Source organism: Moschus berezovskii, chromosome 14, assembly GCF_049115385.1.
Source record: "Moschus berezovskii isolate FMDL1 chromosome 14, NW_MosBer_1.0, whole genome shotgun sequence".
Classification (NCBI taxonomy): Eukaryota; Metazoa; Chordata; class Mammalia; order Artiodactyla; family Moschidae; genus Moschus; species Moschus berezovskii.
In genome coordinates, this window is record NC_142473.1 from 78231659 (window position 1) to 78247375 (window position 15717).

The window sequence follows — 15717 nt, forward strand, 5'->3', positions numbered from 1 at the left end:
GATTACCCATCAACTTTTTTCTGTCTGTACACAGTGCCCATAATTATATTAAGAGGCATCATTTAAATAACAACAGTATATATAGACAATAAAAGTCAGTTGATTGCAAAATCTGGGATAGACGTTATTCTCTTTTCTTCCTGTGTCCTTCATAAATAAATAATTGTTCTATTAATGTATTTGATGGGTTATTTTTTAATTGGTATCTTCCCTTCTCAGCTGAATGAAAAAATATCTCTTGATTATCCTTACCTATGCAGCGTTATAGATTATGGGGGAAACATCAGAAGCATTTATGTTCTCTTTTTCCCCCTATAACTTAGTATTTGTTCTGGGATGGAAAATAGTTGAGTGTTGGGAATTAAGTATCTTAAAAGATAGTTTGAGCAGAGATTAATAGTTGAGATCAGTCCTGTAACTCTGTAACTTTATACTTAATTTTCAAAGCTTCTTAACAAAAGACCAAAAATATTATTAGCTACTTGGGGGAAAGGACCAGTTAGCTTCAAAATGGCAAACTCCCAGGGAATTAGTTTGGTTGAGATCTCTAGAAGGCTTCGTTATAGTTCAGTCCCCAAAGTGTCAGAGGAAAAGGAAACAGATGGCTAAGAGTGGGAGCCACGGGGCTGTAGGAACTGGGCTGAGGAAAACTTTTCTAGGAACCCTGGGAGGGGAGAAATCTTAAGCACTTTGGGAAGTTATTATGTGGCTTCCCAGTCCCAGTTGATGAAGGAAATTACAAGTAGAAGAGTTGCTGCTTTTTCAGAGGGTTTTAAAATATGTAAAGCTACAGATGATCTTCTTGCCATTCTCCGGAACTTTACTATTTAGAAATTAGTTTTTAAAGTGCCTTCTTTTGAATGTAAATGTCTCTGAAAGAGCAGTGACATCTTCATTTACACCTTATTGGTATTAGTGTATTCAGTTTACTGTCTCCTTGCTGGATCAGTCACCTTGAGGAATGCTTATTTTAGTTCATGAAAGATGTGGAGAAATCATTTTGAAATGAAGAAGTGAGGCTTAAAAAGGAAACTGCAGTGGTAGGCTGATGAACAGTGGGGGTGCTTAGGTGGTGGTCATTTAACTGCCAAGTCGTGTCCAAGTCTTGTGACCCTATGGACTGTAGCCCACCAGGCTCCTTTGTCCATGGGATTTCCCAGGCAAGAACACTGGAGTGGGTTGTTGTTTTGTTCTCCAGGGGATCTTTCCAACCCAGGGATCAAACCTGGGTCTCCTGACTTATAGGTGGATTCTTACTGACAGAGCTACCAGGGAAGCCCAAGGGTGCCTAGAGAGGGGACGAAAAATAGAAGGGCAAGATAAGGTTAGTTGGGAGAGCACTTTGGATGTCTGGAAACACCTTTCTTCCTTTTCCTGTTTTTATTTTTTTTCCTTCCCCTGTAGCCCAGGTATAAAATGACTCTGGCTCAAAAAGGACAGAGGCTATTGTTTTAGTTTGCAAGAAAAGATTAGAGGAGCATGGTGGGATGGTAGGATGATAGTTTATAGAGAGGGTGAATTTACTCCATTATGCCAGAATATAATTTTCATGCCTTCTTGGAGTTTAGGACATTTCCAAAACTTCTCTTTTCTAATACAGTCAAGTTCTGTCCCAAACCACCAGAGTTAGTGTAGATCCCACAAGTATGATGACACAGTCCCCAAATAGACTGCCCTCACTTCAGACACGAGCTGTAAGTTTGAAGGTCCCCAGGCCACCTGCACTTCTGACCAGTTCAGTTCAGTCGCTCAGTCGTGTCCAACTCTCTGCGACCCCACAAATCACAGCACGCCAGGCCTCCCTGTCCATCACCAACTCCCGCAGTTCACCCAAACTCATGTCCATAGAGTCGGTGATGCCATCCAGCCATCTCATTCTCTGTCATCCCCTTCTCCTCCCGCCCCCAACCTTTCCCAGCATCAGAGTCTTTTCCAGTGAGTCAACTCGTCGCATGAGGTGGCCAAAGTATTGCAGTTTCAGCTTTAGCATCAGTCCCTCCAATGAACACCCAGGATTGATCTCCTTTAGAATGGACTGGTTGGATCTCCTTGCAGTCCAAGGGACTCTCAAGAGTGTTCTCCAGCACCACAGTTCAAAAGCATCAATTCTTCAGCCAACTGGCCACAAATTTGTGGTTTCCCGTGACCCTTTCAGGTTCAGCAACTTGCTATACTTAGAATTACAGTTTTCTTGTGAAGGATACAAATCAGGACCAGCCAAATGAAGAGACCCAAAGGGCAAAGTCCGAGAGGGGTCCAGACACAGAGTTTCTGTGCCGTTTCCTTGTGGGGTCAGGACTCATCACCCTTTCCACACATCTGCGTGTTCACCAACCAGGAAGCTCCATCGAGCTCAGGGTCCAGAGTTTTTATTGGGGTTTCATTATTTAGGCACGATTAATCAAAGCTTTGGCCAAGTGATTCAACTCAATTTCCAGCCCCCATCCCTTTTCCACAGGCGGGGCTGGCTCAAAGCCCCAGCTGTAGTCACCAGTGACTAACCCCAGGTTTTTTGTCTGGTTAACTTAAACTCAGATGTGATCCAAAGACCCCGCCATGAATAACAAAGACATTCCAAGGGTTTAGACATTTCCATTCAGGAATCTGGAACAAGGACCAGGCAAGCTATATTATACAGCATTCTTTATAATATAGCATTTTTTCTTTCTTAAATGTTTGTCTTCCTCTCCCACCCCACCCTCCCCACCCCCCGCTACAGGCAGAGCCTGTGTTTTAAAAACAATTGTATTTATTTATTTCTTTGTTCTGGGCTGCCCTGGGTCGTCTTGTTACCATGTGTATTATACAGCATTCTTTATAATACAGCATTTTTTCTTTCTTAACTGTTTGTCTTCCTCTCCCACCCCACCCTCCCCACCCCCCACTACAGGCAGAGCCTGTGTTTTAAAAACAGTTGTACTTATTTCTTTGTTTGTTCTGGGCTGCCCTGGGTCATCTTGTTGCAGACTTGTTCCAGCTGCGGTGAGCTCTTTGCTGTGGTGCTGCCCGTCACAGTGGCTCCCCCTCGTGCAGAGCACAGGCTCGAGGCGCACGGGCTTCCACAGTTGTGGCACGTGGGCTCAGTAGTTGTGGCTGACAGACGTGGTTACCCCACGGGATGTGGCGGCCTCCGGACCAGGGATTGAACCCTTGTCTCCGGCATTGGCAGGCGGAGCCCCATCCACTGTGTCATCAGGGAAGCCCCTTCCTATTTGTTGATAGTCGTACCCCAACTCATTCAACACGTAAAATTGCGGAGAGACAGCAGTAAGCAAAACTGATAACTGTTTTTGCTTTTGTGGAAGACAGCCACTGAGCAAGTACTTAGGAATATATTTCATGTAATGAAAGGGTAAATTGCTGAGAAGGCTAAGGGTGTCAGAGAGGATCTCTCCGAGAAAGTAATATTTAAGTTGAGACCTGAAAGCTGATTAATCCTGCAAGAAACGGTGTTTCCAGGTAGAAGAAACAGGATGTATAAAAACCCTGAGGTGAATGTACTTGGCACGTTTGAGGAGCTGACAGAAGGTCTATAAATCTAGAGCACAGATTGTAATGCTAGAGTCTAGAGATTAAGCAACGCCACAAAAGGCTTAGAAATCCAGGTTGATATGTTTGGACTTTCTTGGCAGGACAGTGTAGATATTGTAGAGTTGTGAGCAGTAAATTGATATCATTCTAGCATTTTAGATCATTCTGACTCCCGAGGAGAGGAGGCAAGAATTGATGCAAGGAGACTGATAAGGCTATTTCAGCAATAAAATGTAAGATGAGGGTGGCTTATATTAGCATGATGGCGGTGGGAATGGATAGAAGTGAGTTGACTGGAGAGATGTTTAAGTAGAAATAGGACTAATTTCTGATGAGGTCCTCATCAGAGGTCTTGCCTGACTAAGGAGTCAAGAACAGTAACAGTTTGCTTTTAATTATTATTGCCGAGATTCATTAAGTGTTTTTATATGCCATGTACCATGCTAATGAATATCATTCAATCTTCAACAATCCTATAAGATAGATATTACTATTTCTATCCCATTTAACAGACAAGAAACAGACTTCCAGTGATTAAATGCGTTGTCCAGGATTATTTTGTTGTTTAGTCGCTAAGTCATATCAGACTCTTTGTGACCCCATGGACTGCAGCACGCCAGGCTCCTCTGTCCTCCCCTGTCTCCTGGAGTTCGCTCACATTCGTGTCCATTGAGTCAGTGATGCTACGTGACCATCTCATCCTCTGTTCTCCCCTTCTTTTGCCTTCAGTCTTTCCCAGCATCAGTCTTGTCCAGTGAGTCAGCTCTTTGCATCAAGTAGCCAAAGTCATTCAAAAGCAGTCCAAGATTATGCAGTTACTAACGAGCAACTTTCAGGTCAACTTGAGTAGCTGGGGGCTGTTTCTCTAAGACAAGAGACCATGGACCAGGAGCAGGAGCAATTCTGTAGAAAACAATGATGATTTCATTTTGAGTTATGTTAAACTTACGAAGAAAGCTGATGGCTGAAGAATTGATGCTTTTGAACTGTGGTGCTGGAGAAGACTCTTGAGAGTCCCTTGGACTGCAAGGAGATCCAGCAAGTCCATTCTAGAGGAGATCAGTCCTCAGTGTTCATTGGAAGGACTGATGCTAAAGCTGAAACTGCAATACTTCGGCCACCTCATGCGTCGAGTTGACTCACTGAAAGAGTCTGATGCTTGTAAGAATTGGGGGTGGGAGGAGACGGGGACGACAGAGAATGAGATGGCTGGATGGCATCACCGACTCAATGGACATGAGTTTGAGTGAACTCTGGGAGTTGGTGATGGACAGGGAGGCCTGGCATGCTGTGATTCATGGGGTCGCAAAGAGTCGGACACGACTGACCGACTGAACTGAACTGAAACTTGCGAAAGCTGTGAGAAAGCAAAGTGGAGATTCAAGTAGACAGTGGGATCTGTTGTAAACACCCTCCTTTGGTCTGAATGAAGCAGAAGCCTGATGCAGCCAATCATGGCAAGTAGAACGGGTACATGGAATTTTTAGGAGACTCATCAAGAACGTTATTAGTATAGTGCCTTGTGGGCTTCCCTCGTAGCTCAATTGGTAAAGAATCTACCTGCAATGCAGGAGACCCCGGTTCGATTCCTGGATTGGGAAGATCCCGTGGAGAAGGGAATGGCAAGCTACTTCAGTGTTCGTGCCTGGAGAATCCCACAGACAGAGCAGCCTGGTGGGTACAGTCCATACGGTCCCAAAGAGTAGGACACGACTGAGTGACCTTCACTTTCATAGTGCCTTAGAGTTCCATCAAATGTATTGAACGAGATTTCTAAAGTGAGAATAAGGTTGAATTCAAATGTATTTCCTTTTACTCAAAACCCACTAGTGGTATTAATTAAAGCAAAACCTTTATCTTAAAACTGGGCAGTCATCTGTGATTTCAGAGATGTAAGCAGAACCATCATTCATGAAATTGACACACATTCCTCCCATTCACTGAGTTTTAACTACCAACCCTCTCCCATCCTCTGTCCTCATTCTCTCTTCCAACTTGATGGATGGCAAATCTTACATGGTTTAGTGATGAGCATCACGTAGCAGTTTGTAATTAAACAGTGGAGCTGAAACGTTCTGTTGTGTTGCTTCTGACTCAATCTTAATTTTTCAATTTCTGAGTAAAAGCGCTATAGATTTAAAGCCTTGTAAACTCTCTTTTATTTAGAAATTGCTACTCACAAGTGTAGGAAAACTGTAAAGTTTGCAAAATGTTTTACTTGCTGTTCCAAATATCATCTGTCAGAGTCTGAACATGTGCTAGCTACAGCAATATGTTAAATAAGGCAAAGAAAGAATTTTCTTTGCATCACTTTCCAAACTCCGCAGACTGTAAGATTAGATTACTTGAATGAAGTGACGAGGGTACAGGAGCAGTTAGGATAAATTCAATCCATGTAAAGTTATTCTGGTTAACTCTTGCCTACAGCTCTCTTTTAGACGGATCTTCCACTTCAGTGCTGGTTATTTACAATAAAAACAGAGACCTTGGCTATTGTGCTGCAGCCCCAGCACCTACCCTAGTGTTGGGTGCAAAATAGGAGTTCAGTCAACACTTGTTGAATAGGAGACCACACAGCAATAACAACTCTTTCTCCCCAATTATTAACACACTAATGTTAGTTGCTCACACAAGAGTTGTGTCCAACTCTTGAGACTCCATGGACTATAGGCTGCCAGGCTTCTCTGTCCTTGGAATTCTCCAGGCAAGAATACCACAGTGGGTTGCCATGCCCTCCTCCAGGGTATCTTCCTGACCCAGGGATCCAACCCAGGTCTCCTGCATTGCGGGCAAATTCTTTACCATCTGAGCCACGAGGGAAGCTACCAGGGAAGCCCACCACTGCCACACTTTTGAGGGATTTCACTTGGGATTCTCTGGTGGCTCAGATAGTAAGGAATCTGCTTGCAATGCAGGAGAGCTGGATTTGATCCCTGAGTCAGGAATATCTCCTGGAGAAGGGAATGGCTACCCACTGTAGTATGGGTGGTAACCTGGAGAATTCCATGGACAGAGTATGTTCCAGCCACTGGGTTAAACATTTTATGTGTATTATCCCATTTAATGCTTAAATTGTTATGCCTGTTTTATATATAAAGGTGATGAGGAAACTGAGGCTTACTGGAGTGAAATCACCTGCATCTCGTTAGGACCTGGTAGCTGCAGACTGAAATCTGGGTCTGTTGGACTCTGAGATCCATCCCCTCCTGGTTTGAAAGCTTAAAATAAGAGAAGTTCCTCTCCACTCATGGTGTTACTTGGGTCTACATTTTAAAAAATTCAGTATCTTTTGCAATAAAGTGAGATGGCAGCATTTTTTTAAAATTCATTTTTTTATGAATGAACTGCATTAGTGTATCCAACTACAAATGTGACCAAAATGTAAACTTAGTATCATATTTTCTAGTTTGATGTGATGAGAGAGAAAGAGAGAAGACTGCATTATTTGTTATGTATCAGGATCATTAGGCAGTGTGTTTTTAAACTACCTTAATGTCTTAGGTGTGATTAATCTGGAAGAGGCAGCAGGTTGAAGGTGGTCTGTGTGTGGTTACCCATATCTGTTATTATTGTGTTCGTTCAGATGAACTTTTATTCTCTAGGAATTTATTGTCATTTGCTCCTCCCTCATGCCCAACCCAGACGCCAGAAATCGAATTTCCTAATGACATCATTATCTCTACAGCAGCTGGTTTTGATAAAGGATTCTAAGTCCAGTCAAGGGCAGAAGCAGCAGAAAATGAATTCAGAAGAAACAAATCTTGTGTATGTTCTCACCATTTTTTAAAAGTATGATAGATGGAAATGATTTTTAAATAGCAGTGTGGTGTAATTTAGAATATTTATATAACATTCAGAAATACTCTGTGGATTTTCCAAGTCTTTAAAATACGATCCTTTCCGGTTTCAGTGTTTCTGAAGGTTCTGGGCGGCAGGCGTGGAGAGAGTGCTGTTGAGCGTGGCGCACGGACCGTCCCGTCTGCAGGGACCCACCGCCTCCTTCTCCTTCCGCTTATCTTGTCCTTGTTCTTGGTGTGTCTCCACCTCTCTTCTCCATCTGCCTCATCTCTTCCATTGAGCTCTTCCCAGTCTTAGAACTCCACTGAGAAATTGATGGGAAAGAGTTTCTGTCTGTTCATGGTCCTGTGATGACTGTTGGGGTAGTGCTCGGAATTCTGAGATTACATGTACATATAACACCTTGTTTTCTGAACGACATGGTGTGTCACATGAGTTAAAAGGGTTTTTCAGGTCATTGAACAAACATGTTCAGACTGCCTCTGGTGCCTGACTTGAAGAAGTCAAGGAAAGTCACTAATGAGCAGATATTTAATGCTAATTTAAAACACTACCGTTTAAAAGGGATTTTCAATTATCTGAATGATGTTGGAACAACTTGTGGCATTGTTTGGTTTGGCGAATCCTGTAATGAATCCTGTAATATAAGAAGATGGTATTGCATGTACCCATTCTTAATGAGATTAAATTATAATGGAAATATTTCCACCCTTCCCTCCTACCCAAAGCCTGTTATCTTCCTTTTCCAAGTCCCTGCTGTTTGGTTGCCTTTTCTGCCTGCTGTCTGGTTGTTGCTGCCACCTAACGTCTCAAAATAAAATTGCAATGAGTTTACTTTTTCCAAAAGATTCTCACCGTTGTGCAAGTTTATGGAAATAACATTTGAGAGCAACAGTTGTTTTTCTTGAACTCCAAAATAATATCACTCTGAAGTGATTACTTACTGTGGAGAGAATACAGGTAGCATATCTTCCACCAGCAAAAGGTCCGACTAATAAAATAGCAAGAGATTTAAGAGTAAAGGACCATTTGCCAGTGTGACCCTGGCATGTATTTCCCCTCATAAAGTCAAGCACAGTGCTCTGAAAGGTCTATTCCAGTTTTAACACTTTTTCCCCCCGTGTTTATTTTTATTATAAAAGCATAGCCCTTATACATAATACCATTTATTTCTTTGGATTAAAGGCCTCAGTGTTGACTGTGTTTTCTTTTAGAATTGTGTTGAATGGATGATCACATTTTCACCGCGTGAGTAGATAGCTGTGATATCTTTCCTTTGCTCAGTTAGTGAGACAGATCTGAAGGCTTTGTGTTGTATATACCGCCTTACCCAGAGTATCACTTCCTTGCTTAATTAGTTATATATGGGCATCCTTAGCTTGACTTTGGCCCTTGTAATGCAAGTTGCCAAGATGGCAAAGTTAATGGTGCTGCTTATAAAGTTCCTAGTTTTTTTTTTCCTTCTAAATCCAAATCCGGACTGTAAAAGATTTATAGTAACACTGTTCAATTTTCTTCAGCAGTTTGAAAAGGAACGTTAGTATTTCCATGGGCTAGAAAGAGACCTAGAATCTAGATCTAGATTCTAGATCCAGAGACCTACAGCTAGAAAGTTTTCTAGATACAAGAGAGTGAAGAGAGATGGACTTCACAGTATGTGATGGAATCTTCTTTCCCGAAGAACATTACAATTCGGCAAAAGCCTTTCCTTGAGGACTCCTGTAATCTTACACTGACTTTCTAAAGAATAGTTTAACATTTTAACAGATATTTTGGTTGTTGCTATTTCTCTGTAAATAAGTCATTCACCCTTTATAACCTTGTGGATGGTTAAGGCAAAGTCGAATGAACACAAACCCACACCTTCAACTAGTTTTGCTGATCTTTAAAGAATTGATTCCTAGAACCCCTGGTGGGTGGAGAACATTTGAATAAAATAAAAATGGATTTGAACCTGCTATTATTTTTCTGTTTAGATACTACCCCTATTCAGATGGTCATGAATCTTAATTAAATACAGTTTGCTTTGCTACTGTCCTTTGCTTACAGATTTTTCAGACAGGTTTCAGTGATCTTGTTCAAGCCATCCTGACCGAATTGTATCAGTAAAATCTTGAGATTCACAGCCTCAAGTGACTGGCTTACTGCTAAATATAGAACCTTTATTGAGTTCCTTTGAGCCACTAATTTTGTTAGTCTGTTGAAAAAGTTACTACTGTCAGGTTTATCTGGCATAATTCCTTATATGCTTGAGCAGAATGATCAGAATTTCATTATCTTTGTGCTCCTGAAACCTTTCTTTTCTGATACCTTACAGTTTTATTAAACATTGCTATCAGATTTCTGTTTATTATCCAATTATTACTGACATTTTTTTCCCTGAGCTGAATAAGGAATGAAATCATAGGATGGCTTTAAGTAGTGGTTAAGACACCTCTGAAGTCAAATATTCTCAGTTTGAATCCTAGCCTTACTTTGCTCTATGACCTTGCGCAAGTCATTTAACCTCTGTGAATGTCAAACCTTCCCTCACCTCCCAGACGAGGTCTGGGACAGGCTCCACGGCAATCTGTACTTTGTAATAAAATAATTGTTTAATTCTTATTGTTTAGTGTCTTTCTCTTTCTACTGGACAGTTTGCTCCATGATGCAAACTATTGTTTATGTTTTTCTGGTTCTTCACACGTGTCTTGCACACAAGTGAATGGCATGTTTTTGCTGAATGATTAAAACGCACCCTCATTTAAGAGGTGAAGACACTGAGATGCATACCATGCGTGACTTATCCCAGGTCACGTGTTTTCTGAAACAGCTGTAAGTAGCACTCAAGGCTTTAGTATCCTATATAACTGTATCCTCCGCTCTTTCTACTGTACTCTGAAAATTGAAGATCTAAAGAGAGATTGGGTTTCCCAGGTGGCTCAGAGGTGAAAAATCCACTTGCCAGTGTAGAAGCTGTGGGAGATACGGGTTCGATCCCCAGGTCAGGAAGATCCCCTGGAGGAGGAAATGGCAAGCCACTCCAGTATTCCTGCCAGGATGATCCCACGGACAAAGGAGCCTGGTGGGCTACAGTCCATGAGGTCACAAAGAGTCAGACACAACTGAACACACACACGGAGAGAGAGGTTAAGCAGAATCTACAGATGTATTACAGAGGCGGAATGTACACGTACTCCAATGGGCTATGGAAATTGGGAGGCCAGTAAAAAGTCGTTTTGCCAGGGGTTGGATACAGAAAGGCTTAGTGAAAGAGGAGACATTGGAACTGTTCGTACAGGTAGATTATGGACAGAGATCACTCAAGACATGAACAACATTATATGTAATTATATGTATCATCTTCAGCTCAGTTCAATTCAGCCACTCAGTCGTGTCCAACTCTTTGCGACCCCATGAATCACAGCACACCAGGCCTCCCTGTCCATCACCAACTCCCGGAGTTCACTCAACCTCATGTCCATAGAGTCGGTGATGCCATCCAGCTATCTCATTCTCTGTCATCCCTGTCTTCTCCTGCCCCCAATCCCTCCCAGCATCAGTCTTTTCCAGTGAGTCAACTCTTTGCATGAGGTGGCCAAAGTATTGGAGCTTCAGCTTTAGCATCAGTCCTTCCAATGAACACCCAGGACTGAGCTCCTTTAGAATGGACTGGTTGGATCTCATTGCAGTCCAAGGGACTCTCAAGAGTCTTCTCCAGCACCATAGTTCAAAAGCATCAATTCTTCAGTGATAGCTTTCTGCACAGTCCAACTCTCACATCCATACATAACCACGGGAAAAACCATAGCCTTGACTAGATGGACCTTTGTTGGCAAAGTAATGTCTCTGCTTTTTAATATGCAATCTAGGTTGGTCATAACTTTCCTTCCAAGGAGTAAGCATCTTTTAATTTCATGGCTGCAATCAGCATCCACAGTGATTTTGGAGCCCCCAAAAATAAAGTCTGACACTGTTTCCACTCTTTCTCCATCTATTTCCCATGAAGTGATGGGACCAGATGCCATGATCTTAGTTTTCCAAAGGTGGAGCTTTAAGCCAACTTTTTCACTCTCCTCTTTCACTTTCATCACAAGGCTTTTGAGTTCCTCTTCATTTTCTGCCATAAGGGTGGTGTCATCTGCATATCTGAGGTTATTGATATTTCTCCCGGCAATCTTGATTCCAGCTTGTGCTTCTTCCAGCCCAGCATTCCTCATGATGTACTCTGCATAGAAGTTAAATAAGCAGGGTGTCAATATACAGCTTGACGTATTCCTTTTCCTATTTGGAACCAGTCTGTTGTTCCATGTCCAGTTCTAACTGTTGCTTCCTGATCTGCATATAGGTTTCTCAAGAGGCAGGTCAGGTGGTCTGGTATTCCCATCTCTTTCAGAAGTTTCCACAGTTTATTGTGATCCACACAGTCAAAGGCTTTGGCATAGTCAATGAAGCAGAAATAGATGTTTTTCTGGAACTCTCTTGCTTCTTCCATGATCCAGTGGATGTTGGCAATTTGATCTCTGGTGCCTCTGCCTTTTCTAAAACCAGCTTGAACATCTGGAAGTTCACAGGTCTTGTATTGCTGAAGCCTGGCTTGGAGAATTTTGAGCCTGACTTTACTAGCATGTGAGATGAGTGCAATTATGCGGTAGTTTGAGCATTCTTTGGCATTGCCTTTCTTTGGGAATATATCATCTTAGTCTCATTATTTTTAATCTCTTTATGTCAAATCTACAAAATGTATACTAGCTAGCTAATGATCTTGTTTTATTTCAGTGAACAATGTGGGAATGTCATATGAGTATCCAGAATACTTTTTGGATGTTCCTGACTTGGACAATGTAAGTTGTTTTTTGTAGATTGTGGTCATAGAAAGAATGTGTGCAGGCATGGGTGAGGCAATATGGTATAATGTTGAGACTCTGAGCGCTGGAGTCCATCTAATAGCCGAGATTCACACCCTAGTCCTTCTACTCACTACCTGAGTTCCCCAGGGAATGACCCAACCATCCTTAGTCTCCGTTCCCTTGTCTATAATATAGGCAGCTTTACAGAGATGTTAGAAGGATTGAATGAGAAAATATTTATCATCTTATCTGCACAATACTAGGTTCAATAGTAGCTCCAGTTTTATTATTATCATTACATCAAAGCAGCTCTGTTTAAGTATCAGGATTCTAAACATCAATTTAAAAGCCATAATTATGTTGATAATATACAGCAATATGGTGGATTCAGGTAAACTAGCTCTACCAAAATGAAAGCTATATACCTGATGCATGTCTAATTATTTAATAAAAACTAGAAAACATATTATTGAAAGAATATGTAAATTTTTAAAAATTGTTGAAAATATTCGATTCAATAGTTTCTTCTTTCCATATTAGCAGAGAGGAAATTGCATATTTATTTTAGGTTTAGTGTGGGTTTTTTTGCTTGCAGATTTTACTTTGGATTTTGTATATTAGCATGAATTGCTGCATTTAGTTGAAAAATACTATAATACTGAGAGTAAAATATAATCTGCCTCTTTACCCCAAATCCTGTCAGCTTTCAAGGTCTATACAGTATCTGGGGAAACTTTCAGTGCATCTCTGGATTATTTATATATCTCTACCTATCTATCTTATATATAATATGGTTGCTTCCATGATCAAATCTGTATAAAATAATCAATATTTCTTTTGCAGGCCATCAAGAAACTGATAAATGTTAATGTCCTTTCTGTTTGCAAGGTAAGGAAACTTATAATAAATATGTCATCTTTATAAATAGCTTCTTTATAAATATGTCACCTTTTTCTGGATCTTTCTATTTAAAAACACTGAATCAGTTTGTTCACTTCAGTCAGCTCTTATTTTGATTCAAGTACGTATTCCTGATGAAATCAATTTATTTCCTTACGTTTTCAGGAAGTAGAAAGAACTAAATACCAAACAGATATCTATATAGTTCTCCTTTTTAGCAACTGAACATTTATTAAATGCCTCTTATATACAAACACTTCTGCAAAAACATAGCGAGTCCTGGGAATATGCAGACTAACTTAGGCAGAAGATTGATTCTTTTACAAAGCTTTCAGCTACGAATAATTCACTGCTAATCTACTGTTCCCAGTCTGTATCTCCTGTGGTCCACGTAAGCTGATGAGCTAAATGTTGTGGAAAAGCATTGTATGTAGGACCCCAGAGTAATGAGAATGGTTTTTATTAGCCACACATGAAAATTACTCTCATTTCTAGTTGCTAGACATGCATTATAGCCATATCACTTGTATGTGCCAACAAAAGACACCACAGCTAATACATGCTAAAAGGAAGAATAGCTAGCAAGTATGAGCATCTCAGAACCATCCCTCCCTACCTCTCCTAGGATGTGGAATCTTATTTTCCCAATCTGGGATCAAAGCTGTGCCCCCTGTAGTGGAAGCTTGGAGTCCTAACCACTGGACAACCAGAAAATTTCCATTTCCCCTTTTATTTTAACAGTAATACAGTGAGATAGCATACCTTGGTTATACATACCAGACCAGCAGAAAATACTGCTTAAGGCAGAATTTCCGTGCGTAATGTCAGGTAGTTTAAATCTGAACATACTGATGGAACAGCAAAATTATTGATACTTTCATTAGCTCATATACTAATTTAAGAAAACCAAAAAAAAAAAAAAAGCTCAAAACTATTTGGACTGACCAGATGAATATAAATAAGAATGTAATTATATATATGGCATAGTCTTTTTTTTTTAATTGTGAATATTCAAATAAAAGTTCTCCTTGGGTCTTCATGTCCTGAGAGATCATAACTCTTACACAGTTGATTTCAAACTCAAGGACCCTAAAATCTTATTCCAAGTTCAGAGACCCTAAAATCTTAATATGCCTTGTTCAGCTTTTCATATATGTATAGCTGTGCTTCTCCCTGTGTAATGTATATGTTGCTTTTAAAGTGTGTAGTCAATTTGGTCTTTATGTGATTTTAGCAATATAGTTGATTCAAGTAAAGCAGGTCTACCGAGAGGAAAGCCAAATCATTGATGCATGCACACCATGTGACATCTGGCAGCTTGTTACCTAAAGGCACCTCAGATGAATTACATTGTAAGATGACAAATGATTTTATAAAACAAATAGTTGCTCAACTTTTTTGTTGTGATTAACCAAGATTTTTTCTCAAGTAAGATTCAGTGTGAGGCAAACTACAAACAAATGGATCTGTGAGTAGCTTTGGCTCGAGACACACATGCACAAAATTAATGCTTGTAAAACATGGTTAATGTGCATATATCTGTATAGTCTTAAAGGTATTTCCCTTGGCATGCTATGCAAATGTAATCATTCTTCAATAATCTGTGTAAGGTTTCAAGTTAATTAAATAACTCCATCATTTACTAGTAAGATGGCCTTGAGTGAATTACTTACCCTCTGTGCTTCAGTTTTTCATCTATAAATTGAGGAGGGTAATTCTCTTTACCTTACAGAGTTGTTTTGGGAATTAAACAAGGTAATATGTGTAAATCTCTTAGAATAGTGCCCAGAGCATACTAAAGGCTCTAAAAAATGTTTCTACTACTTTGTTAAACTCAGAGGTGGTGAAGATTTTGAGTAAACGTATGCAGCTATTACTTTTTTAGCAAGCAAATTTTTTAATCAAAATTAAGATCACTTGTGGTCTATAATTTATTTTATGGTTTTTGCCTTTTGAAATGACTGTGTACTATGGTTTTGATAATCCTTTCTAATATATTTGGCCAAATGCTTAAAAATAATGAGAGTTAAAAAACAATGAGTGTTGGAGAGGCAGTCCTAAGATGGCAGAGGAATAGGACAGGGAGACAACTTTCTCCCCCACAAATTCAAAAGATCATTTGAATGCTGAGCAACTTCCACAAAACAACTTCTGAACACTGGCGGAGGACACCAGGCACCCAGAAAGGCAGCCCATTTCTTCGAAAGGAGGTAGGACAAAATATAAAAGACAAAAAGAGAAACAAAAGAGTTAGGGACGGAGACCATCTTGGGGAGGGAGTCTTGAAGGAGAAGTTTCCAAACACCAGGAAACACTCTCACTGGTGGGTCTGTGGGGAGTTTTGGAATCTCAGAGGACAACATAACTGGGAGGAAAAAAAAAAAACAACCCACAGAATACGCGCCTAACTGCAACTCCCAGACGCTTGCATCTGCCACCAGCGAGCAGGGCTGAACAGAGAGGTGCGGGTGGCATGCTTAGGGTGAGAACCGGGCCTGAATGCCCTGAGGACAATCTGAGGGAGCTAACGTGAGATAGCAATCCAAACTGTGGGATAGCCAGAGAGGAAAAAAAAAGAGAGAGAGAACTTTCCCACAGAAAGCTGTAACCTAAGGCACAGCCTGGCCTGCTCACAGAACAAACGACTGAGCGAAAACCA

General features: G+C 40.7%; 1 protein-coding gene across 2 annotated transcripts in view; it reads left to right on the forward strand.

Annotated features, from left to right (window-relative positions):
- The window catches only part of HSD17B12 (hydroxysteroid 17-beta dehydrogenase 12), a 178166-nt gene that overhangs the window by 116317 nt on the left and 46132 nt on the right, over positions 1-15717 (forward strand). For both annotated transcript variants that reach the window (XM_055423868.2, XM_088843264.1), the window contains exons 5-6: positions 12088-12152; positions 13002-13046. In XM_055423868.2, the coding sequence (XP_055279843.1) occupies positions 12088-12152; positions 13002-13046 (110 nt within the window). The remainder of the gene's footprint in view (positions 1-12087; positions 12153-13001; positions 13047-15717) is intronic.